We start from the raw sequence: 26,919 nt of genomic DNA on the forward strand, positions 1-26,919 counted from the left end.
AAAAAAAAAAAAAAAAAAAAAAAAAGAGTAACTTAGTAGAGTTATTGGAAACCTCAGAGATATTTAAAATAGAGGTTTCATTCTTATTTGGCAGTCATTCTGCCAAAATAGAGAAAAGGAAAGGACTGTGATTCTGACAACCCCTTTTTCCCTGCACTAGAGCAACATAGCACACAACACTCTGTGGCATAGCAGTGCATTTGCATTTATAGACTTCATATTTTTTTTATTTATTTATTTATTTATTTAACAGTCTTGCTCTGTCACCCAGGCTGGAGTGCAATGATGCAGTCTCGGCTCACTGCAGTCTCCACCTCCCAGGTTCAAGTGATTCTCCTGCCTCAGCCTCCCGAGTAGCTGAGACTATAGGCACGCGCTACCATGCCCAGCTAATTTTTGTACTTTTAGTAGAGACAGGGTTTCACCATGTTTGCCAGACTGGTCTTGAACCCCTGCCCTCAGGGGATCCACCCACCTTGGCCTCCCAAATGCTGGGATTACAGGCGTGAGCTACCACACCCAGCCAGAGTTCAGATTTTAAAAGTAAATATCTATGTGGACCAACTTCATTATGTTAGGAAATAAATTCTGATTTTCATCTTCCTCGGTTAGCAAACTATATAGTCATCGTATATGAGTTCATGAATTCAGATGCCTATAGGATCTGGGCAAAAATCGTAAATGAAACTGGCTGGGTATAGTAGTAAATTGGAAATCAGAGAGCAGTTATTTTGTTTGAGCCACAGTTTGGAACCAGTATCTACGAGATTTTCAAGGGAAGGTAGAAACCTGAATTTTATAGGAAGTCTTCTAGTTTGTAAACATTGATACCAAGTCAGTTAAAACACAGGCTGAGGTCAGGCTTGGTGGCTCATGGCTATAATTCCAGCACTTTGGGAGGCCAAGGCAGGTGGATTGCTTGAGGCCAGGAGTTTGAGACCAGCCTGGCCAGCATAGTGAAACCCTGTCTCTACTAAAAATACAAAAATTAGCTGGGCATGGTGGCGCATGCCTGTAATCCTAGCTACTTGGGAGGCTGACATGAGGATTGAGAGAATTGCTTGAACCCGGGAAGCGGAGGTTGCAGTGAGCCAAGATCATGCCATTGCACTACAGCCTGGGTGACAAAGTGAGACTCTGTCTGAAAAAAAAAAAAAGAAAGAAACACACTCGGTCCAGACCCATGAAGACCTCTCTGTGGGCCACATTTTCCCCTTGGGTTACCATTTTGCTACCTCTGATTCACCAGCTCTATTTAACATAGGCTCCATTTTATTAGAATCAATGATTAGTATGGCAAAGATTACATCTGATCCTCTGAAAACAGTCTTTTGATTTTAGCGTTTATAGTGTGAATGGAATAGGCAATTCATTGTTATATTAAAACACATACATAATAGGTACATGTATAATATTACCTTATTGTGCTTTAAAACAAGTCAAATGTTCATTTTTCTTTTTTGGTAGAAAAAATTTAATTGGAAATAAATTGCCTTCACTAATAGGATGTCTTGACGTAAAATTTCTTTAAAGCTAAGTTATAATTGTACTAGTATTAAAATATTATTTTATCTTGGTAGACCTCAAGTTGTCAAAACAATGAAGGGGAGGAAAAAGTAAGCCTTCTTTAAATTATATCTTTTCCTAGGTGACATGATATTCTGTTTAGCAAATCACAAACCTTTCACAGATACACTGAAGTTACAAGGTTTTAAAAATTTTGAGTTTAGTATGTTCCATAGTAGCCTTGTGTATTAGATCGGAGAACTGGGGTTATTTCTTAACCTAAATAGCAAGAAAGACTTTTTTTACGGATCAGAGATGGAAACTCCCCAATCAGATTGTATGTCCTTGGAAGAAGGTTTGACCTTGATGACTCATTGAAAGGCTTTTTTGATTTGCCTTTGAAAACTTGATTAACATGTACATTCTCAGGTTCTTACCTTAACAGAGTCTTTTCAACAAAACAGGTTGAAATCTGGTTTTTCCCTTGTAGGTGGTGAAAGAATAGTCTGCGGTATTAAGCCATGTATAAATATCTTATCCAGTAGCAGTTACCCTCTTATTTTCCCACTCACCCTTTTATACATCCAGAATACCCCCAGCCCTGATAACACAGAAATTCAGCCGAGAATACAAGAGGAGTGTAAGGTGCGGGGTGGCTGTGTGTGGAGGCAAGGAGGGTCAGATAAGTTGCACGTGACAACTTAATTCTTTGCCTGGCTGTGTCATTCATTGAAGGTAGAGTCAGTGTCTGAGATGTATTTATTTTCTAGATTCTGCATAGGTAAAATATAATATTTTGAAATATTTTGGTTTGTTTCTTTTCATTATAATCTGGTCCTAGCCTGCAGTTCACGTTACAGAAAACTGGATTGTTGGTAAAAGTACTTTTGCTCCCTTCTATCTCTCCCCTGCTCTCCACACTGCTGTCAGTGTCTCTCTAAGATGCAAATTTGGTCATCTCACCTCTTCAAAAAAACTTCAGGGCTCCTCATAATTTAGGATAAAGTTCAAAATCTTTGTCATGGCCTGCAAGGCCTTATACCAAGGTCAACTGTATTCACCCATAGCATCTCACGTAAATATCTGTCACAGCATTTATCCACTGTTACCATCCTTCAGTTTCTTGTTTATCTTTACCCATAGACCAACCTTCTTGAGAGAAGTGTGTTTTTCTTTGTTTTTCTCATTTCAGCTATTCCCAGAATTGAGTGCAGTTCCTGGCACTGAATAAAGAAGTTTCCCAGTGCCTGTCCATCCCAGGAACCCTGCAGTCTTGTCAAACTAAGCTCTGTTTCACTTTCTTTAGTTTCTATATGCTTATAACAGTAATAGCCCCGTTTGCATGGAATATCCCCTATTTCCTCTAATCCCTTACTTCTATTTCCCTTTTTTCAGTGATCTCACAATACCTTATTTATAATTCCATCAAAGTATTACTACATCGGATCTGTTTATATGTCATCTCTGCCAGTCTAATAGTACAACAGGGACTTCGATTCTAAAATATAAAACTGCATAAAAGTGACAGTGATTGGCATATAGAAGGTGAGGAATAGCTCGATAAATGAATGGTCCTTTTTGCTAGTATGTTAAAAGTTTAGTGAAATACTTTACAAACAGTGGATCCAAATTTGTTACCCAAGGGTCAAGTTCAGCCTGCTTATATGTTTTGTCTGGCCAGCACAGTGTTTTATAAAACATTGGAATGTAAATATGCTCTTCTTTTACCTCTTCCAGATGTCTTATAATCAGTAGCTTTACACAGTGATTACTGCTTACAGCTGAAGGGATTTTAGTGTGTGACTACTGCTGTCCCATTAGTCTGTGGCTACAATACCTTAAATGGAGGCCTAATCATCTGATTGAGTAATCACAAATCTTTATATACCTAATTTGCTACCAGGAAGTAATAACCAGCATTGAAAAACTCATTTAGTATCTTGCTTTTCATTCTGAGAAGCTTGAAGAGCCAGAATATGTATATGTGTACATATATATCCCATGCTTATCTGAAGTAACCATTTTTGGACTGTTCTGAGGAACACCACCTAAGCAAAGGAAGCTATACATGTTGGAAGACATAGAATATGATATTCATCTCTAACATTCACCACACATAGTATCATAATAAAAGCTTAGAAGAGTCTTTTGTTTAATATTTTCCAAACTAATTAGACCTTGAAACCTTTAAAAAACAGTATCTTGTTGACTGCTTTCCCTCAAGAAAGTTTGGAAAACACTGGCTTAAAGAAAAGGACTGTCTGAGATCCTAGGGATTATTCTGTATTTGGGAGGGAAAGGTTTTAGATTCTAGAATTTTCTGAAAAGGAGAGGAATGAAGGGAGAGTTGGAATGGTATATTAACTAGTAAGGCAGGAAAAACATAACCTTGAGTAAAAAGTTGGAGGGCAAACCAATTACCTTAAATTCTGAAATTAAAACCCAGTGATCTTCTGAAATTAAAACCCAGTGATCTTCTGTTAAAATTTAAGTACTTTCTACAGTCACATGAGAAATAAGCACATTCACAGCCCCTCCACGCTCTCATTTTGTCTTCACAACTTTGTGAGGTAAATAGGGTAGAGATTTTAATCTCCCTTTTGCCAGTGAAGAACCTAAATCTGAGAAAGGTACAATGACAAATCTAAGAGCACACAGTCAGCAAATGATGGGGCCCCAATGTAAAACCAGGTTTTCTGACTTCTAGTCTTTCCACAGCATCATCCTACCCCCATCATATTGGTATCCTCATTGTATGTAGTTTTTCACTGAGTGAAAACTGCAGTTGAGAAGGGAGATAGTTTTTTAGCACGTAACTGATGGTCAGGTTTCCAGATTGCTAAACAGTAAACAAAATCAGGAAGTAAACCAAAAGTTTGTCATTAAACAAAATATTGAGATTTTTCAGAAATTTTATTATCCAAGACAGTGTTGAAAGTTTTATATAGAGAACATTTTTTTTTTTCTGGATTAGTGATTTCAATGTTAAATTATGCTATATGATTGCTCTTCCCTTTAAAAAAAATAGCTTTATTAAGATACAATTCACATGTCATACAGTTCACCCATTTAAAGTATGCAGTTCTCCTGCAATGTAAAACTAAACTAAAAACAATTATAAACAATAAAAGTAGACCGGACACAGTGGCTCAGGCCTGTAATGCCAGCACTTTGTGGGGCCGAGGTAGGTGGATCATGAGGTCAGGAGTTCGAGACCAGCCTGACCAACATGGTGAAACCCTGTCTCTACTAAAAATATAAAAATTAGTCGGGTGTGGTGGCAGATACCTATAATCCTAGCTACTCAGGAGGCTGAGGCAGGAGAATCGCTTGAACCCAGGAGGCAGAGGTTGCAGTAATCTGAGATCGTGCCACTGCACTCTAGCCCGGGCAACAGAGTGAGACTCTGTCTCAAAAAAATAAATAAAAATAAAGAGAGTACAGTTCAGTGGTTTTTAATTTATTTAGAGTTGTGCAGCTATAACCACTAATTCTAGAACATTTCATCACCTCAAAAGGAAACACTGTACCCATTAGCAGTCGTTCCCCATTTCTCACCAACCTTTCAGCCCTAGGCAACCACCAGTCCACTTTCTGACTTTCTGGATTTGCCTGTTCTGGACATTCAATATAAATGGAATCATACAATACCTTGTGGTCCTTTATGACTGGCTTCTTTCACTTACTATAATGTTTTCAAAGTTTATCCGTGCTGTGTTCTAGCATGCATCAGCACTTTTTATTGCTGAATAATATTCCATGTATGGATATACTACATTCTATTTTTTTTATCATTTGATAGACATTTGGGTTGTTTCTACTTTTTGGCTGTTAATAATACTTTATGAACATTTGTGTACACATTTTTTATGGACAAATGTTTTCAGTTATCTTGGGTCCACATCTAGTAGTGGAATTGTTAGTACATATAATTACTCTATGTTTAACCTTTTAAGGAACTGCCAGACTGTTTTTCAGAGTGATTATACCATTTTACTTTCTCACCAGCAGCATGTGAGCGTTTCAGTTTCTCCACATTCTCATCAACCCTTTTTTTTCTATAGACATCCCAGTGGGAGTGAAGTGGTATCTCATTGTGCTTTTGATTTGCAATTTCCTGATGGTTAATAATGGCCATTTGCATATCTTCTTTGGAAAATTGCCTATTTCAGATCCTTTGCCAATTTTTCAGTTATTTGTTATTATTGAGTTGCAGGAGTTCTTTATATATTGTAGATATCAGATATGAAATTTGCAAACATTTTCTCCCATTCTTCAGGTCACTTTTTATTTTTATGATAGTATCCTTTGAAGCACAATTTTGATGAAGTCCAGGTTATCTTTTTGTTGTTTGTGCTTTTGGTGTCATATCTAAGAGCCCATTGCCTAATCCAGGGTCATGAAGATGTATGCCTATGCTTGCTTCTAAGAGTTTTATTGCTTTAGCTGTTACATTAAGGTCTTGGATCCATTTTGAGTTAATTTTTTATATGATATGGGATAGAGGTCCAACTCCATTCTTTTAAATGTGGATATCCAATTGTCCCAGCCCCATTTGTTGAAAAGAATTTGATTACATATTGTTCTCATTTTAATAGAATAGAATAAAAGTGCTTCAGGATCCTGAGATGACAGATCTGTAATATGAATAATGCTGTTATTCTATTTTGTGTGGCATTGTAAGTGACACTGAGATGAGGAGAGAGATAGGATCATTTCCTTCACACGGAACAATTACTCATTTTGCATTTATTTCCTCTTTGCTCTAGATTCCAGGTCTCTGAAAATCAATTTGTTTTGATGCCTATAAGATATGCAAAGCTTTTTTAAAAATATTCTCTTCTTCAAGTATATGCTTCTGGTGAAGAAAATTTTTTAAAAAATTTAAAAATATCTTATTCTATTAAGGAGGGAAAGATTCAGAAATCATTGATTTGTGAATAGAGATAATAATTTAGTAAAAACATGAGGTTTTTCAATGTTTTTAAAAAGGCAAAAATACATTTGGTTGCTTGTTTCACATCATTTTTAGCAAGAAGTGTTATCCTACCTGACAGTGTGTCTTGTGGAACTCAAGAGTAGATTCCATTATACTATTTTCTAACATGGTAATGGAGGAGTTGGCCAAGTACATTTTAAGATGTATGCAAAGGAAAGATCCAAAGTCAGATTCATGCAAACTAGGAGACTGAGACCTGGACAATAGGGATAGATGGGTATACATTAAGATGTTCTGGTTCTAGAAATTTTAAGACTGATTTGTGAAAATTTGTGATGTTACATTGCTTTCTACTTATATTGCTATTCTTAGAGTTGGAAGGAAACAATATATTTGATATCTATGGGCAAATCTGGGCTAGATATTTAGAGAAGTGGCTGTGTGTTCCATGAGTTAATTTCAAGAATGCAAGGTATACCAACTGTTTTCCTGCCAACAATTGTCCCCACCTAAAAATCTATTATAGAAAAATATCTTTTTTTTAAAGATATTTTTAAAATTTAAAAACAATTCCATGTGTTTCTTTGTTAAATGAAACACTCCAGAGAACAGATATCAATGCCTACCTGGCAAATGGGAAAAGGTAATTAGATGGTGAATAGAAAGGCCAGGAGATTCCAAAGTAGAAGGCACTTAACCATTTGTTTTTTGAGTTAGAAAAGTAGTTTATATTCAGTATAAAGACTTAGAAAAGTGTGGAGAATAAGAATCCCATAATTCTACCACCCACAGGTAACCACTATTGACTTTTGAGAGTATTTTTCTTTTCCCATGCTTAACGATCATGATTGTGGTCAATGCACTTTCACTTATCATAAACATTTTCTCATATCATTAAAAATCATCAACATTTTTTATGTCAGCATCAATTTCAGTGCTTGCATATATTTCATATAATAGGCATATAGTAATTAACTTGAATATTTAGATTGTTCCTTATTGGACTTTTTTTATTTCAAAGCAACAGTTTTGTTAGTCATTTACTCTGGGGAGCTTTTTGCCTAGAGCCTGTGGGAACCAGGCTAGTTAGTGAGCTGTTCAGAGGAGAGTGTTTCTTTTTCAGTGCAGGTTATTCTAGACATCCTGATGTGTCTCAGAGTGCTTCTCTTCTTATTAACTTACCTAGAAATAATGGCATTTTTAAACAAAATAGTTTTATTTATTTACAGACAATACAATTTACTCATTTTAGGTATATATTGCAGTCACTGTCTTTCCCTGAACCCCGTCCCCAGGCAACCAATGATCTGAAGTGGCCATCTGATCAATTTTACTCAGGTCTTTTTATCTCTAAGAAAAGTTGCCTTAATATTGAATATTTCTCTGAAGCATTTATTTTAGTTTTCTTTTATTCATTTTTATAATTAACAGACTTAATTTAGCCATATGCATTTCACATGTCTCACCTTCTCTCATTTTGACCTTTTTTCTCTTTTCCTAAGATAATTTTTTATATTTCTTTAAACATTTTATTTTCTTGCTTTGCTTTGCTTGCTTGCTCTCTCTCTCTCTCTCCCCCCCGCCCTCCCTCTTTCTCTCTTTCTCTCTTCCTTCTTTACTTTCTTTCCTTCTCCTTCCTTCCTTCCTTCCTTCCTTCCTTCCTTCCTTCCTTCCTTCCTTCCCTCCCTCCCTCCCTTCCTTCTCTCCTTCTCTCCTTTCCTTCTTTCCTTCCTTTCCTTCTCCCCTCCCCTCTCCCTTTCCTTCCCCTCCCCTCCCCTCTCCGTTTCCCTTCCCTCCCTTCCCCTCTCCTTCTCCCTCCCCTCCTCCCTCCCCTCTCCCCTCCCCTCCACTCCTCTCTCCTCTCCTCTCCTACAGGGTCTCATTATATTGGCCAGGCTGGTCTTGAACTCAAACTCCTGGCCTCAAGTGGTCGTCCTACCTTGACTTCCTAGAGTACTGGGAGGCTTGAGCTATCATGCCTGGCCGCTAAGAAAATTTTTGAAGATTATTATTGGTTTTATTAATTTGTAAGATGAAACTTTTGCTTTCTAAAATTTTATTGGTTTCCTGCAGAATGTATTAGGTTGGACCATTTTAAATTATTCATATTTAATCATTTTGACCTACAAAGATGGCAGTGTCATCTGGTTTAACCTAATATTCTTTCAGAGGTATGTTCTTCATTTGAGTTTTCAGGGTAATGCTTCCTATTTCCTTAGAACATCACAGTTCTTCACAGAGCTCATGTATCTTTGTAAAAATTACTCATCCGTGGCTGGGCGCAGTGGCTCACACCTGTAATTCTAACACTTTGGGAGATCGAGGCAGGCGGATTGCCTGAGCTCAGGAGTTCGAGAACAGCCTGGGCAACACAGTGAAACTCCGTCTCTACTAAAATACAAAATAATTAGATGGGCGTGGCAGCGTGTGCCTGTAGTCTCAGCTACTCAGGAGGCTGAAGCAGGAGAATTGCTTGAATCTGGGAGACGAAAGTTGCAGTGAGCCAAGATTGCACCACTGCACTCCAGCCTGGGCGACAGAGGGAGTCTCTGTTTCCAAAACAAAAAAATTAGTCATCCGTGATTAAGAAGCACCAGATCCAGGCTTAATTTTGGTCTGAAGACAGGCATAAGGAGTCATCTCTCTACTGGAGTCTTCAGAGTCTTGACTTCCTGAGAGTTGATTTCTCAAGCTTGCTGGTCTAGGCTCCTGAGCTTAGGGACCTGCTAAACTTTCATGTGATGGTGTTCTGCAATATTTTAGTATGACTACAAGAACAAGGGTGAAAGAGAGTTAAGACCAGCCTGACCAATATGGTGAAACCCCATCTCTACTAAAAATACAAAAATTAGCTGGGTATGGTGACAGGTGCCTGTAATCCCAGCTACTTGGGAGGCTGAGGCAGGAGAATCGCTTGAACCCACGAGGCAGAGGTTGCAGTGAGCTGAGATCAAGCCATTGTGCTCCCGCCTGGACAACAGGATGAGACTCCATCTTGGAAAAAAAAAAAAAGACCTATATAGTGTTTTGCAAACTATACTCCACCAAAACATTGCGTATTTTAGTGCTTGCACAAACACTGAAATATTTTCTAACAGGCAATTAAAGTTTAAGGTGGAGTTCTGTGAGATTTTGTCTGAAAAAAAGTTCTGCTAAAAACAAAAGTTGAAAACTAGTGTTTTAAGGAATCTAAGGTAAATTCTGGACCATTTTCCAGGAAATGCATGTCTTAGTCCAAAAAATTCATTTGGGCTGCTATAACAGAATACCATAAACTGGGTAGCTTATGAATGTCAGAATTTATTTCTTATGGTTCTGGTGCCTGGGAAGTCCAAAATCAAGGCACCGTCAGATCTGGTATCTGATGAGAACCCTCTTTCTAGTTGATGGAAGGCACCTTAGAAGGCTGTGTGTCCTCACATGGTGGAAGGGGCTAGCTAGCTCTTTGGGGCCACTTTTATTTAGAGGCAGAGTCTCACTATGTTGTATAGGTCTTGTCTTGAACTCCTGGCCTCAGGTGATCATCCCATCTTGGTCTCTCAAGGTGCTCGGATTATAAGCATGAGCCACTATAATAAAAGAGCCCTGGGGCCTCTTTTATAACAGCACTAATCACAATCATGAAGGTTCTACCCTAATGACCTCATCACTTCCCAAACGCCCTACCTCCTAATACCCTCACCTTGGGGGTTAGGATTTCAAAATAAGAATGTGGGTGGGGCATAAATATTCAGATTATAGCAATGCAGAAAATGAAAACCTGCATTTCCCATGATGTATTACAATCAGGAGTCTACCTTTGGCTATAGGACTTCAAGTAAGGAAACCATATATCCCAGAATGCAATGTATCAAATCTCTTTTTTCTTCTTACCCATTCTTTTGCTTTGGAGTTATATTGGGAGATGTAGTTTTCTGATTAACGTAAGTGATGATATAATGGAGAACAGAGAGGTTTGACATGAAATTTATTGCCTCTAAAAGTATTGCCCATTTGGAGGTGTGCGAACACTTGATTCTTCAAGTGGTGTAAACATGGATTCTCTGAACTCTAGGGGGAGTGGATAAACTACCTTTTTTCTCCCTTTTAAAATAAAATAAATTTTTACTTCTGATCATAGCACGAATATATTACATATTGTGAGGAATTTTAAAACTTATGAAAAATACAAATAATAAACATCAGTGCAACCCATTGATCATCTGATTCCCAGACGTGAACTTCAGCCTTTCAGTATATTCCTCCAAGCTTCCCTGTGCCTTTTAAAGCTACTGTTTCCTTTTTCCAAAATTGGGATTAGACTCAAAATATCTGTGGCCTGCAGTTAAGAAGTTGTATAAAGAAGCAGAAATCATTGTAACACAAAAATACTCACTGATGAAGTGATTGACTCATTGCCATTCAACGTCCTTTCTTTCTTCAAGCTTGAACTTATTTCCACCAATTCAGCTACTGTCGCTATCTCTGTGCTGTGGGATATTATAATGCAGATGGGGGAAGTTACTTCTTAAGATCAGTGAAGGATGTTGCAGATCACTGACAAGTCTGTCTGTGTTGGACCAGTTGAAAAACTGATGAAGAAAAGAATCAATAAAGATAATGAAAGGCTAGGCATTCAGAGAAGAGTGATTGAATATAATGTAATATTTAAAGCTGAATATTAAGATTGCCTTTTAGGAACATTGATGTAGCTCCCATTAAGTGCTGACACCATGATGGTGCCATGCAAGTCAAGATGAAACAAAGGAGGTGATGTGCTATTATGTATCATTGTGATAGAAGAATTGCATTCTCTTTCAGCAAACAAAAATCCCACTGCTTTTATTCATTCTTTGATTTAGTCACTCATTCTATGATCTGTGATAACAAGGAACACCTGTATTTAAGTTTTTCATAATTCTCTAGACTTTTATATTTGCTACAAGAAATAACCAGATAACCACATTTTCCTACCGAGTAAGCATATGCCTTAGAAAAGCTATTATAATTTTATCTGAAATTAAGTACATGCTTTAAAAGACCTATAAGCAGGCCAGGCGCAGTGGCTTATGCCTATAATCCCAGCACTAACTTTAGGAGGTTGAGGCGGGTGGATCACTTGAGGCCAGGAGTTCGAGACCAGCCTGGCTAAGGTGGTGAAACCTCGTCTCTATTAAAAAATACAAAAATTAGCCGGGCATGATGGCAGATGCCTATAATCCCAGCTACTCAGGAGGCCGAGACAGGATAATCACTCAGGAGTTTGAGAACAGCCTGGACAACACCTGGAAGGTGGAGGCTGCAGCGAGCTGACATTGCACCACTGCACCTCAGCCTGGCGACAGAGCGAGACTCCGTTTCAAGGGGGAAAAAAAAAAACTATAAGCAGAAATCATAATACTAATACTTCTTAAATAATTTTTAACCATTTTTAAGTCTTCACAGTTCAATATATTAATATAAGGTACCACTTCTCTTCTGCAATTCTTCAGGCCACATTTCTCACATTCTTCTCACTCTTTGATACATGGATAACTGGTGACTATTAGGTTGGTGTATGCAAAGTATCTTTGCTAATCTGCTAAAATGGGTTTTTAATTATATGCTAATTTGTGCCTTTAATTGTCCTAGTTGTCATACAAATTAATCAGTTTCTGGAGCACTTGTATTTGCTCTTCTCTGAAATTCCTCTCACATTTTACATGCACTTGAATAACCTGGGGATTTTGTTAAAATGCAGATTCTGAATAGGCATGAAGGTGGTAAGGGGCCAAAATTCTGCATTTGGCACCAGTTCCCATGCTATGCCAGTGCTACTGGCCTTCAGACTATACTTTGAATAGCAAGGCTTTCAGTAACAGTTTTGGGACCAGAAGCCAGGCAAAGCCTATTGAAGCCATTTCTTATTGTGATAAGTTAATGATACATGCCTAGTTTATTAGTAATGTATATTTTTCAATTAGTGATATATATGTTGAATTATGACTTGCAGTATGTGAGCTTTTTTTTGTAATTTTTGTGTCAGGCATGTTATCTACAGTGGTGGTATTTATAGAGAACAGTGTTGACAAACTCTGTAAAAATATTTAAAAAAAAAAAAGGTTTATTCTAAGACAAATATGAAGGACCATGGCCTGAGACGGTCTCAAGAGGTCCTGAGAACATGTGTCTATGGTGGTTGGGTTACAGCTTGGTTTTATACATTTTAGGGAAACATCTTACGTCTCAATCAATACATGTGAGGAATGCATTGGTTTGGTCTAAAAAGATAGGACAACTCAAAGAGGGGGCTTACAGGCTATAGGTGGATTCAAAGATTTTCTCATTGGCAGTTGATTGAAAGAGTTAAGTTATCTGAAAACCTTGAATCAATAGAAAGGAGTGTTTGGTTTAGGTTAAGGGAGTCTAGAGACCAAGGTTCTTATTATGTAGATGAAGTCTCATAGGTGGCCACTCTTAGAGACAATAGATGACAAGTGTTTCTTATTCAAGCCTTTAAAACATATAATCCTAGCATTTTGGGAGGCTGAGATGGGAGGATCACTTGACCTTGAGTTCAAGGCTAGCCTGGGCAACATAGTGAGACCTTGTCTCTATTTTTTTTTTAATTAAAAATAAAAGGTGCTAGAGAGACTGGGCATGGTGACTCATACCTGTAATCCCAGCATTTTAGGAGGATCATTTGAGGCCAGGAATTGACCAGCCTGGGTAACATGGCAAGACTGTCTCCACAAAAAATCGTAAAAATTAGCCAACACAGTGGTGTATGTCTGTTGTCCCAGCTACTCAGGAAACTGAGATGGGACGATCCCTTGAAGTCAGGAGGTTGAGGCTACAGTGAGCCATGATCGCACCACTGTGCTCCAGCCTAGGTGACAGAGCAAGATACTGTATCCAAAGAAATAAAAATAAATAAATACATTAAAAAGGTGCTAGACTCTCAATCTCTTCAGGACTGGGAGGGTCTGGAAAGGGAAAGATCTAGTTATGTTGTAGAGATTCAACAGATGCAGATTTTACCCCCACAAAAGAGCTTTGCAGGGCCATATCAAAATATGGCAAAGAAACATATTTTGGGGTAAGATATTTTTATTTCCTTCTTTATCAGTCATGTGATGTTATGCCAGAGTCAGGTTGGAAAGTAAGCCACACTATATAGGGTTGAATAAGACCTATCTGATGAGATTTTATAGTTTAAAGGGCATGAGCCTGCAGGCCCTTTAGATAGGAATTTGGGCAAGAGAGGAAAACAAAGATCAGAGTTTAGTCCTCAGTGATAACATACCAATGATGATATAATAGTTAATATGTATTGACTGCTTACTGTGACACAGACACCATGCTTTACAAAGGTTAACTAAATTTTCTCAGTAAAACCATGAAGTAGATGTTATTATTGTTATCCTCATTTACAAATGAGGAGGCTGAGGCCAGTCAGAAGGTAGTGAGTTATCTCAATCGATTGTTCATGTCAGTTACAGATCAAACTCCTTGTTCTACTCTTTTCCCTTTTCTCACTACTATACTGGGCTAGTCTAATAATAACAACAACAATAATAATAATAAACAAGTTTAGTGACTTGCTCATGATACATAGCCAGAAGAGGACAGAGCCATGGCATCAACTCCAGAGCTTGTACGTGTAATTTCTTTACTAGTGTAACAGTTCAGAAACTATAGACTTTATATGACATGTATATGAATTCCCTAGGTTCTTACACAGTTCATGTAAGATAGAGTTGAATTTGCTAGCTTTTTTTCCCAAAAGGCCTTTGAAAAGCAATTTTCCTTTTCCTTAGGTTTTCCTTTATATGACTTTGCCATAGATACTGATAATTTGTGATTCCTTAGCAGTTATTTTTAGTTCTCCATTCTTCCTGTGTGTTAATTTGTGCATTTGTGAAAAAATATCTCAACTTTCTTTTTTTTTTTTTTTTTTTTTGAGACGGAGTCTCGCTCTGTTGCCCAGGCTGGAGTGCAGTGGCCGGATCTCAGCTCACTGCAAGCTCCGCCTCCCGGGTTTACGCCATTCTCCTGCCTCAGCCTCCCGAGTAGCTGGGACTACAGGCGCCCGCCACCTCGCCCGGCTAGTTTTTGTGTTTTTTTAGTAGAGACGGGGTTTCACCGTGTTAGCCAGGATGGTCTCAATCTCCTGACCTCGTGATCTACCCGTCTCGGCCTCCCAAAGTGCTGGGATTACAGGCTTGAGCCACTGCGCCCGGCCAAAATATCTCAACTTTCTTATTCCTTTGCTGCAAAAATTTATGAAGAATGAAAAGTAGATAATATTCTGCCCTGACTGAAAGATAAAAGTATTTTTATTAATGCTGAGAATTTGTTTTCTGCCAAAGAGTAACCCAGGAGAATAGACAGATTGTTGCGGAAGACTGATTGAATTTTTTTTTTTTTTTTTTTTGAGATGGAGTTTCGCTCTTGTTGCCTAGGCTGGAGTGTAATGGCACGATCTCAGCTCACCACCACCTCCGCTTCCCAGGTTGTGCAAGGATTCTTCTGCTTCATCCTCCGAAGTAGCTGGGATTACAAGCTTGTGCCACCATGTCTGGCTAATTTTTTCTATTTTTAGTAAAGACAGGGTTTCACCACGTGGACCAGGCTGGTCTCAGATTCCTGGCCTCAAGTGATTCGCCTGCCTCAGCCTCCCAAAGTGCTGGGATTAAAGGCATGAGCCGCCGCACCTGGCTGATTTCTTTTTAAAAAAATTTTTTTAAATTTTTATTTCAATAGTTTTTAGGGTCAGACTGATTCTTATGTGTGTTCTTAAAATTTTGAAATTTTTTTTCCTTCAAAGGGCAATGGTAATCTATTGACTTGTGTGAAGACATACCTTCCACTCTGAGTTCTCCTGCCAAACCACCAAATTATCTCAGAGAAGCCAGGAGTCCCTCTCCCCAGCTTCTCGGCCTATCAGATGTTAGCACTTGAAATACGCAGTCCTTGAGCCCTCCGTCAGCATGTTAAGGAGAAACGAACACAGGGGAAGAGTTCATATTGCTAAGGTGTACAGGCGTTTGTACAAATTTGTGAAAATGAGTGGAAGTTGTTTAGGGTTAGAAAAGTTTGGCACTGCAGTTGCAGTTTAATTTGGAAATCAATAAACCTAGAATAGGTCACAATAAACATAGCTAGCTTAGGACATCTCAAAGTAATATAAGGCTGTTTACTTTCATTATCTCTTTCTTTTACAGTCTATCAATATTATGGAACTGACTTTACAAAAATACGGAAGTTATGAAAAATTCGAACAAGCCACTGGTGGTAGCTTGCTCTCTAAAACTCGAATCTGGAGTCACGTTAGGAAGTACATGATGAAGGAAGGCTGCCTAGGGGAGGTATGAATCGCGAGTAAACATGAGGAGTTACTGTCAGTGACAGTTGTAGTTTATTTTATTTTATTATTTTATTTTTTGAGATGGAGTCTCTCTCTGTCGCCCAGACTGGAGTGCAGTGGTGAATCTTGGCTCACTGCAACTTCCGCCTCCCGGGTGCAAGTGATTCTCCTGCCTCAGCCTCCCTAGTAGCTGGGATTACAGGCACCAGCCACCACACCCAGCTAATTTTTGTATTTTTAGTAGAGACAGGGTTTTTGCCATGTTGGCCAGGCTGGTCTGGAACTCCTGACCTCAGGTCATCCGCCTGCCTCGGCCTCCCAGAGTGCTGGGATTACAGGCGTGAGCCACTGCGCCCAGCCTAGTCGTCATTCTTTTCTGTAGATTTTGTTTTCCCAACCCTATGTTACTCATTAAATTAGTCCCCCAGATTTCTTACTACATACTGTAAGTCTTAAGTTCCTGTTGCATTAAATTGTTTTGATGTGTTCAGTGTCTTTTTGTTTTTCTTCTTACTGCCATTTCTGTATAACTTGTGGGATTAGATGAATTACTTTATGAAAATTGCTAATGAAGAGCTTTGCCCCAGAAGCCTCTCTTGTTAGTCCTCTTAGTGGTCAGTCTCAAAGCCTTGGCACTGGCAATGAGCTGGATTCTGGCACCTGTATCTTCGTCTGCATCAGTTTAGCCAGGGAGCATATTTACAACATCTCAGAGGTACAATTTTAAGTCCTTTGTGTCTTCCTCAACACAGCCATTTACTTTCCCTTAAACTCAGTGAAGGTTCTTGAGTTCCCAAAGGGTCAAAATTAGAAGGGTCACAGGTGATTTGGCTGCACATTCCATCTTGGTTTCTGGGAGATTTAAGGTGGTTATAAACAAAAAACAGTGTTAATTTATAGGCCCATTGTTTTCTGCGAAAGCTTCTCCCCTTACCTTTATGTTATGTTTTATGTCTGTTTACTTTTTCTCTTGCCCATGGTTTATGTCTGTTTACTTTTTCTCTTGCCCCTTAGATTGTAGTTCATCTCACTGAGGACCTGCTTTCCCGAGCATCAATGACAGTAGTAAATGGATGTCCAACTCTGACTATCAATGTGTGCACTGCACGTGAGCATTGGCTGGAGGGAATGCTGAGGCATGAAATAGGTAGAGGCAATCCTTTCCATTTGTTTATTTGTAATATCAAGAAATAGCTCTAAAGAAATGTTTTTTTAGAATGAGTTTTTTCTTAGTAGTGTTTATTTTATTTTCTTAGTAGAAGAAAATTTAGCAAAAAGTCATGAGCTTCACTTGGACTGAAGCTAATGTATTTATGTCTCATTTCAAATTAGATTTTTTAAGGGAAGTGTTTAGGTGTATTGAACCTGGAAAGTCATTTAACTGCTCTGGATTTCCCCTGCATTAAACTGAGGGGGTTGAATTCAGGTATCTTTGAGGTTCTTTTCAAATATCAAGTCTGTGATTCTTCCTTTAAAAAAGTAAATTGTTATAAAGGTGATACCTCCTCTCTTGAGACGTGATCCTTTTGAAGGCAGTGTACTCCTTCACACCCAAGAGATGTTAGGATCAGGTAATTTTCTACTTTGTTTTGATTTGTAGGCACACATTAATTTGGTTTTAGAGTTTGTTTGGTTTTAGAGTTTGTTTGTTTGTTTGTTTTTTGAGATGGGATCTTGGTCTGTTGCCCAGTCTTGAGCACAGTGGCAGGATCTCAGCTCACTGCAACCTCTGCCTCCCAGGCTTAAGTGATCCCCTTCACCCCAGCCTCCTGAGTAGCTGGGACCCCAGGTGCACACCACCACACCCGGCTAATTTTTTGTATTTCTGGTAGACATGTTTCACCATGTTGCCCATGCTGGTCTCAAACTCCTAAACTCAAGTGATCTGCCTGCCTTGGCCTTCCAAAGTGCTGGGATTACAGGCATGAGCCACCGTGCCCGGCTGGTTTTAGACTTGTTGATGGAATCTGTCTTTGGGGGAAGAATTAAAACAAGAATGGCATTTCTTCTTCTTCATGTAACTTTTCTTCTCCATAGGTACACATTATTTTCGAGGTATTAACAACCTCCAGCAGCCATGGAACAGTTGGACTGGACGTAAAAAACATGAGCTGAAGCCAAATAATCCCACAGAGGAAGGACTAGCAAGCATTCACAGTGTTCTGTTTAGAAAAGACCCCTTTTTGTGGAGGGCTGCCCTCCTCTACTACACTGTTTATCGAGCCAGCCAAATGTCTTTTTGTGAACTCTTCAGAGATATTGGCAGGTTTGTCAAGGACCCCAATACAAGATGGGATTATTGTGTACGGGCCAAGAGGGGATGGACTGATACTTCCCAACCAGGTGGGTGTCCTTTAACTGCAGATTTTCTGACTTACTGACTAGTTGTCTAGTGATTTTGTAATCCCTGAATCACAAAATTCACTTACTTAAAAAAATTAAACCTTGGTTACCTGAGGTCAGAACTGGTTTTCCTAAACAGCATTTTCTTAGCATTATTTTTACCCAGCTCAATTTTGAAAAATCTCAGACCTATAGAATATGGAAAGAATGGTAGAATGAACACCCATCTACCCTTCGTCTGTATTTACCTATTGTTAACATTTTGCTATTTTTGCTTTCTCTGTCTTTGACTTTTTAAAAACAGCTATACTGAGATATAATTCACATGCCATACAATTTACCCATTTAAAATGTAAAGTTCAGTGATTTTTAGAATATTCAGAGTTGTGCAACCATTACCATTGTCTAATTCCAGAATGTTTTCATTACCCCAAAAGAAACCCATACCCATTAGCATTCATTCCCCATTTCCTGCCCTGTGTCCGGTTCTAAGCAAATGAATCATCTCTAGATTTACCTATTTTGAACATTTCATATAAATAGAATTATCTAATATGTGATTCTTTGTGGTGGGCGTCTTTCAGTTAGGATGATGTTTTCAAAATTCATTCATGTTGTAGCATGTATCAGTATTTTGATCATTTTATTGCTGTGGGGCAATCTGTCCCTTAGCAAAGCTCAATCGCTGTGCTGGGAGATCCGCTGCTGTCTTCAGAGCTGGCAGGCAGGAACGTTTAAGTCTGCTGAAGCTGCGCCCACTGCCGCCCCTTCCCCCAGGTGCTCTGTCCCAGGGAGATGGGAGTTTTATTTATAAGCCCCTTACTGGGGCTGCTGCCTTTCTTTCAGAGATGCCCTGCCCAGAGAGGCAGAATCTAGAGAGGCAGTCTCTACTTTTTTTTTTTGAGACAGAGTTTCACTCTTATCACCCAGGCTGGAGTGCAATGGTACGACCTCGGCTCACTACAACCTCTGCCTTCTGGGTTCAGGTGATTCTCCAGCCTCAGCCTCTCAAGTAGGGTAGTACTGAAGGCATGCACCAATATGCCCGGCTAATTTTGTATTTTTAGTAGGGACAGGGTTTCGCCCTGTTGGCCAGGCTGGTCTTGAACTTCTGACTTCAGGTGATCCAGCCACCTTGGCGTCCCAAAGTGCTGGGACTATAGGCATGAGCCACCATGCCCGGCCTAAGAGTGTTTTTAAACTATTTATTTGGAGCTTGGTAAATACTTACTCAAAGTAGTGATGGTTATGTTGCTAGCACAGCCCACATTAACATTTCATACTAGTGTTGCATTCATATGACAGCGTAGTGCCTTAGAGCCAGGAGCAGGCAAGATAGGAAGCAGGAAAGAGAAGGACATCTCTCTCTGTCTTTCATGTGTGCATAGCCAATTCCAGGCAGGATTTCAGATGAGCAACTTGTCTGCCATTTCTTAAAATACTCTTCTCAATACTCTTAGAAGAAAATTCATTGATATACTGAACTAACCTGAAATTCAAAATGACTTTTAAACAAATGTTTCTTAAATTGTACTCTTTTTTCAAGGGCATTTTTGAGTGTTCTTTTTAGATTCCTTTGCCTGGATTTTAGTACTCTGTACCTAGATGCACAGGGCTTCTATGTTGCCTTTGATACCCACCCGGTAGAGGCTCATCACTTTTAGACTAGTCCCTTTTTTCTTTTTTTCACATACTTTTGTGTTTTTCATGTTTTATTATGGAAAATTTCAAATGTATACAAAAGAATGATTAATATGCTGAACTCCAGTAATATATTACCTGATCATAGCTGTTATCAACATTGTCTAACTGTGGTCGTCTATTCTTCCAAATTTGTTTCCTATAAGTATTTTAAAGCCAATTCCAACATCATGTTCTTTTACCCATAAATATTTCTGATTAGGACAATTTTTTAAATCATCCTCTTGCTATTAGCATACCTAACCAAATTAACAATAATCTCTTAATATATGACTCCATGTGGTAGAATTTTAATTAATTTAATAGAGCAAAAATTTTTTTTTAAATTGCACAAATTGTATCAGGATGGGAAAAAGGTTTACTGTGTAAACAGAATATCCTTTTCTAACTAGGTTCAGATCTCATGAAATGTTCTACTTTTCATGTCTTTATCCATTTTTTTTTCTATTTTTTAAACCTACATGCTTTCCAAAATCTAGTTCTAGTTCTTGTTTACATAGAGAGGAACCAATGTCAAAATTTATGCTTTAAAACCATAGTTTGCTTTTGTTTAATAGAGAGGAAGGATTATTAATATTCTAAATACCAGGAGTTTCTAAAATCCTGCATCTCTCCACTACCTTTATTGAGATGTACCTGCTCTAAAACTATCCGGCTCAGGTCTCCCCACTCAGATGCCTTCAGTGCACAATGGGAGTTATGACTGAATGGTGGGAGTAGGGGAAGGTGGGATAATCATATTTATAAGAGTCATATATTTGAAATTACCAGTCTTCTCTATTTATAATGAGAAAAGAATTGTTATTTTAATAATGGGGAGGATGTGTGAGGAGAAGGAATTCTTAAGGTTCTAGTCTGTATACCATCTTGGCACTTCTCAAGACCTGACATTTTATGTAATGAAGAAAGTTAAATAAAAATAAAAATAAATGTTGACAAACTAGAATATTTTTAATGCAGGACTGATTCTTACGGTAAATGGAACGGGTTGATATCTAATTACTTAGTAATTTTTCTAAACATCAGAAAGTAAACACTATTCTGGTTCCTCCAGGGTGTTTTAGTAAAGACCAGGTATACTTGGATGGAATTCTTCAAATCCTTCGATACAGAGATACCATAGACTTCCATCTGCTTACTGCCCTCGGGAAGGTGAGTAGAAGCCATGGCGCATATCCCTGAACACACCAGATCAGCATTCCCCTCACTCGAGCTTAGCATTAAATAAGACTTAGCTTCACACTATTTTTACTTTATTGTCAGAACAAATTTTCTTTATGTCATATCAAGAGGGAAGAAATCTGGTTCTGTAATAGAACCAAATTATAAAATTTCTTTTTGGTCAATAAGAGATAAAGGAATAGGAAATTTGGGAATATATATTGTTTTATTTTTATTTTTATTTGTGTGTACATATTTTTCTAAAAAGCATTTTCTGAAAACTATAAAAGCATTTTGAAGTAAGCTGCACTTATAACACTTCCCCCTGTAATGTCTCCTAAGAACAGAATATTTTCTGACATTACTATATGATTTTGTTTAGGAAATTTATTACTGATTAAATATAACATCTAAAATATAGTCCACTTCAAATTTTCCAAAGTGCCTCCAAAATGTCCTTTGTGGCTCCTTTTTTGTGATCTAAGATCCAGTCGAGATTTATACATTGCATTTGGTTATAATCTTTTCTCTCTTTTAATCTCCGCTTACCTTATTCTTTCTGTTTTGTTCATGACATTGTTAAGACTTGGGCTGGGCAGGGTGGCTCACGCCCACAGTCCCAACACTTTGGGAGGCTGAGGTGGGAGGCTGAGGCAGGAGGATCACTTGAGGCCAGGAGTTTGAGAGCAGCCTGGGCAATATGGGGAAACCCTGTCTTTATAAAAAAATTTTAAAAAGTAGCCGGGCATGGTGGCATACACTTAGTCCCAGCTACTCAGGAAGCTGAGGTGGGAGGATTACTTGAGCCCAGGAGGTCAAGGCTGCAGTGAGCCATGATTGTACCACTGCACTCCAGCTTGGGAGAGAGAGCCAGACCCTGTCTCAAAAAAAAAAAAAAAAGAAAAAAGAAAAAAGAAAAAAAGATTGGCACCGTTTTCTTGAGAATTCCTACAATATGGATTATCAGATTATTTCCCTCTGATGAGATTCAGGTTAAACATTTTTGCCAAGAATACTACATAAGTGATGTGTATTTCCCATTGTATCACATTAGAAAGTATGTGTCATTTTGCTCCATTTGATCATCTGGGTGTTTGATCACCTGGGTTAAGTTAATGACCACCAGATCTCCCCATTGTAAAAGTACCTTTCCCCCATTGTATTAGTAAATAGTCTTTGGGGTGATATTTATGAATGGACTATTCCCTAATAACCCTTGATGATCTTTTCCCAAATCAATTATTACACTGGTGGTAACAAAATAGAGATCTTCTAATTCTTTTATATTTGTCACTCCCCGTTTTTGTAGTATTATTGTGGACTTAATTGGACTTAATTTTTTTTATTCAACTTTTTCATGGTTGCACCTGTGTCTTAAACATGTCTCCATGTTTTCTGACACAGTAAAATGTCTGGGCACAGTTTGTACTTTTCCTACCCAAATCTCTAATGAAGATCAGCCATTTCTCTAATGAAGTCTTATTTCCTTTTAATTGAAACAAAAATAGAAAAATTAGAAAAATTAGCTGCATAATTGTGCAATTTTTCTAATCTAATAATATGTCATTTATATTCTAGTTATTTTCTTGATTCTTTTATTTCAATTTAGCCAGAAGACTTGTTTGGTTTTAGAGTCTCTCTCACACACAAATAAGTATAGTTGTCTAATTTTTAGACAAACAGTAGGTTCAAGGTACAGTATTAAATCAAATTTGACTTTTTAAAATAATCTTTTAGGCCAGGCGTGGTGGCTCACACTTGTAATCCCAGCACTTTGGGAGGCCAAGGTGAGTAGATCACCTGAGGTCAGGAGTTCGAGACCAGCCTGGCTAATGAAACGTCATCTCCACTAAAAATTCAAAAAATTAGCCAGGTGTGATGGCGGGTGCCTGTAATCCCAGCTACTCAGGAGGCTGAGACAGGAGAATTGCCTGAACCCGGGAGGCGGAGGTTGCAAGGAGCCAAGATCATGCCACTGTACTCCAGCCTGGGCAACAAGAATGAAACTTCATCTCAGGAAAAAAATAATAATAATACTCTTTTAATATGGTCATGGTATAAGGGGCAGAGAAATACATTATTATTTAACACAGTGAAGAAAATGTAAGTCACTGATTTTTGTTATTTTGCAGCTATTAAAATAATTTGACACATGATCTGTATACTTTCATTTAAGGCCCAGGGAAGAAATTCATCCTTAAAATGTACATTGTAGTTACATTTTTAAATTAACTCATCTTCCTTTCTTCAGGTTTCTTATGAAGATGTGGATCGCTTAAAAGGATTGGCAGTTACCGAAAACATGAGGGTCCCTCACTTCCTGCAGGACCATGGCCGATATATGGAACACTTAGAGAAGATCATGGAAGTGAATGAACTGACTGACAGGGAACTGAAAGATCTTATATAGTAATTAGCGTTCTGGCAAACATAGCTAAGCTTTGCCTCCATGTATATTACCAGTTAGGTGCAGTTAGCACCAGAAGATTTATAAAAGAAGAATGACTACTTGTGTTTTCTAAAGAAGGGTCTTCAGTATTCAGCGGAATTTTTAGGTTAAGTACAAATCTTAAACTATTTCCCTAAAATGTTTCTATAGGCTGCAGGGGGAAGTTACTCCTATTTTCTGAATCTCGACAGGGTCAGATGAAAATACTACTGCTGAGCATTTTTGAAGACTCTTGGTCAAATTGCATGATAAATTTCTGCCTGAGCAGTAAGCACTGGCCTAGTGCTTCTGCCTAAATATGGAGGTCAGCTCCAACTGGAGACTGGCTGAATTCCATTGCTGTTCAGACTCCAAAGTTATATTTTATTTGATAAATAATGGTAATTATTCTCCTTTGAAAAATTAGTTTTGTGTTACTCCAAAAAGCTAGCTATATCTAAGCTTCCTTTTTTTTTTTATATATGTTAGGGAAATTTAAAGGGAGAGGAAAAGCAATTTGAAAATTTTTCATTAAGTGTTTTATTTTAACATTATTATTTCACCTTATCAGCTTATAGGAACTAAATTAGAGAATCACCTCTTTTTGTCCACTTATCTCTTAACTACATTTTCATTTGCTGAAACATATTGTACCCTTTTAAATTTTTTACAGAGTTTTAACGTCTTTTCCACTGCGTCCTTTATAAAAATGATAAGTACAAATTCCAGAGAGGTTTTCCTACACAAATAAAAATAACTGGGGAAGGGCTACTCACCTTTTTTATTAAACAGAACGTGTAACAAGCAGAGGACAAATAGACTGACCTGGTTAAATGTAGGCTCTGGATGTTGACTGGGTAGCACCTACAGTAAACTTGACCATGCTCTGAAAAATGAAATTTCTGGGTGTTGATGGTTTATAAAGCCAGCTTTGTGCTATTCGTTCAGTATATTTTATCAAATCTTTGACTTCATCAACCCAGTAATGACATAGTTTAAATTTAAAAATGAGAGTTCTGTTTTGCTATATTTTTCCTGCTAACCTACCTTTGTATTTTATCAGCTTCAGTATATACTTGGATATATATACCTGGATTCAAATGGTTCTTCATACAACTTAATGATCAGAAAGAATGCTGCTGTAAACACCCAACTCAAGATTGCTGCTGTAATTTCTACCCAAAGCTGTCTGAGAGTTTATCTTTACCTCAGTGCAGGTTAAAATAATGGTGCTAATACTGGTAGATATATACTGTGAAGCCTGGTTCACATTCATGCTAGAAAATGATTTGGGGAAATCTTTTGCAGGAGAGGTTACATGATTTTTCTCTTTCACATATCTAGAAGGACTTGCCTCAAAGAAGAATGTTGCAGCAAACAGGATATACTCTAGCCGGTGCCCAAAGGTTCTTGCAAAACTATGAATCTTGCTTTAACACTAGAGGGCCAGACACTTTGGAGCATTGACAGGCCTTAGCCCCTGCTCCCCAACTACGTGCCATGCTGGGTAGTGTGTGTCCTGTACATCTGTGTGCCAGGCTGGGGCAGACTGTGCCAATGCTCACCAAACACTAGAATCTGCTCTTACACCTCTAGCATGTATCTCCTTGTAGCAGAGTCATGCACTTTCTCAGCATTGTGTAGTGTTTTCTAATTTCATCTTAAAACTTATCAAAAGTGATTGTGAAAACAGTGTCTAGAAGTATAAACAGAAATGGCAATATTTATGTCCTGTGATTGAAGCCCAAAGGTTATAAATTCAACTTTCACAGGGAATAGCACTGCTAATCTTACTTTATGGTTTAAATATAAAGGAAAATCACAACAGCCTTAATTTCCTATTGGTAGGATCATTTGCAGCGGTTCTAGTTCCTGACTTTTAAAATGGATGAATATTTTCTCTTTGTCTGATTTGGAAAAGGAACTGCTTTTTTGCCTTACTGCTTTGGTATAAAGATGAAAAACATGAGCACTCTGCAGACAAAATGACCTTAAATCACATTGATAAAGATATTTTAAAAGTTAGCAGTGAACCAAAAGTAGTTTCAGATTAGCAGAAATAAAGAGCTTTAAGCTTTAAAAGTTGAGATTAAATATTTAATGAAAGTTTATTAATTCTTTTTCCAAAAATAGCAGTAAGGTCAGTTTTTTCCCTAAAATAAAAAGTTTTAATAAACTGAAAATTATAGCAACAGTACTTAGGAGAATAGTTGAAGATTGTATTAATTTTAATTACAATAGTTATTTGTCATAGGCTATTGATGATTAGAATTTCATTAGTTTTGTCCACTGTAATTTTAAAAATAGTTGTATCAGATACAAATACTGATAAACTGTTAGGTTTTAACACCAGACAGGATTCAAAGGAAATTAATGTTTCCAAACATAAATCCATAGTCTTCATTTCTTTATATTTTCACCTTTGTAAAAGTGTTTAAAGTTTGTATTGTTTGTTTTGTATCTCTTTGGGCATTTTTTGTCTAGCTATAATAAAAAGAAATAGTGCCAAGGTTCTCAGATGAAGTGTGTGACTATATATGCATGTAACTTGTTTTCTTTGAAAACCCAATTATATTTGTATTGTGGTGTTTCTTGCTTTTTATTTTGTGATAATTGTCAAAAGGACATTAATTATGCTCGTCTTCTAGTGCTGTTACTTCTTAGAAAAATATTATATTTACCACACTTCACCTTTTCCCTAGTTATTTTAGCTTATACTCTCATGGGACATATGGAGAAAAGAAAAGGAGAGAGGTTGTATTAGTCTATTCTCATGCTGCTAATAAAGACATACTTGAAACTGGGTAATTTATAAAGGAAAGAGGCTTAATGGACTCACAGTTCCACATGGCAGGAGAGGCATCACAATCATGGTGGAAGATGAAGGAAGAGCAAAGTGATGTCTTACATGGCGGCAGGCAATAGAGTATGTGCAGGGGAACTACCTTTTATAAAATGATGAGATCTCATGAGACTTATTCTCTATCATGAGAACAGCACAGGAAAGACTTGCCCCCATAATGTATTTACCTCCCACCAGTTCCCTCCCGTGACACGTGGGAATCTTGGGAGCTACAATTCAAGATGAGATTTTAGGTGGGGACACGGTCAAACCATATCAGAGGGACAATTTTTTTTATTTTTTTATTTTATTTTTTTGAGACAATTTTTTTTATTTTATCTTGTTGCTCAAGCTGGAGTGCAATGGTACAATCTCAGCTCGCTGCAACCTCCACCTCCTGGGTTCAAGTGATTCTGCTGCCTCAGCCTCCTGGGTAGCTAGGATTACAGGCATCCGCCACCACGCCTGGCTAATTTTTTGTATTTTTAGTTTCACCATGTTGGCCAGGCTGCTCTCAAACTCCTGACTTCAGTTGATCCGCCTTCCCTGACCTCCCAAAGAGCTAGGATTACAGGCATGGGCCACTGTGCCCAGCCTCAGAGGGACGATTTTGTCTTAAGGTACTATCCTGTTCATTTAGTAAACTTTTATGCAGAACGTGTCAAGCGGGA

The 26,919-nt window shown here is 38.0% G+C and overlaps 1 protein-coding gene across 6 annotated transcripts in view; it reads left to right on the forward strand.

Annotated features, from left to right (window-relative positions):
• The window catches only part of KIAA0895 (KIAA0895 ortholog), a 66,311-nt gene extending 40,386 nt beyond the window's left edge, over positions 1 to 25,925 (forward strand). For 3 of the 6 annotated variants that reach the window (XM_025378144.1, XM_025378145.1, XM_025378141.1), the window contains 5 exons: positions 15,631 to 15,774; positions 16,788 to 16,920; positions 17,811 to 18,116; positions 20,872 to 20,969; positions 23,230 to 25,923. In XM_025378144.1, the coding sequence (XP_025233929.1) occupies positions 15,631 to 15,774; positions 16,788 to 16,920; positions 17,811 to 18,116; positions 20,872 to 20,969; positions 23,230 to 23,388 (840 nt within the window). In that variant the 3' untranslated portion in view covers positions 23,389 to 25,923. Of the gene's footprint in view, positions 1 to 15,630; positions 15,775 to 16,787; positions 16,921 to 17,810; positions 18,117 to 20,871; positions 20,970 to 23,229 lie in introns of all 6 variants that reach the window. The other 3 variants (XM_025378143.1, XM_025378142.1, XM_025378140.1) reach the window with 2 other exon arrangements.
• The last annotated feature ends 994 nt before the right edge of the window (positions 25,926 to 26,919 follow it).

Source organism: Theropithecus gelada, chromosome 3, assembly GCF_003255815.1.
Source record: "Theropithecus gelada isolate Dixy chromosome 3, Tgel_1.0, whole genome shotgun sequence".
NCBI lineage: Eukaryota > Metazoa > Chordata > Mammalia > Primates > Cercopithecidae > Theropithecus > Theropithecus gelada.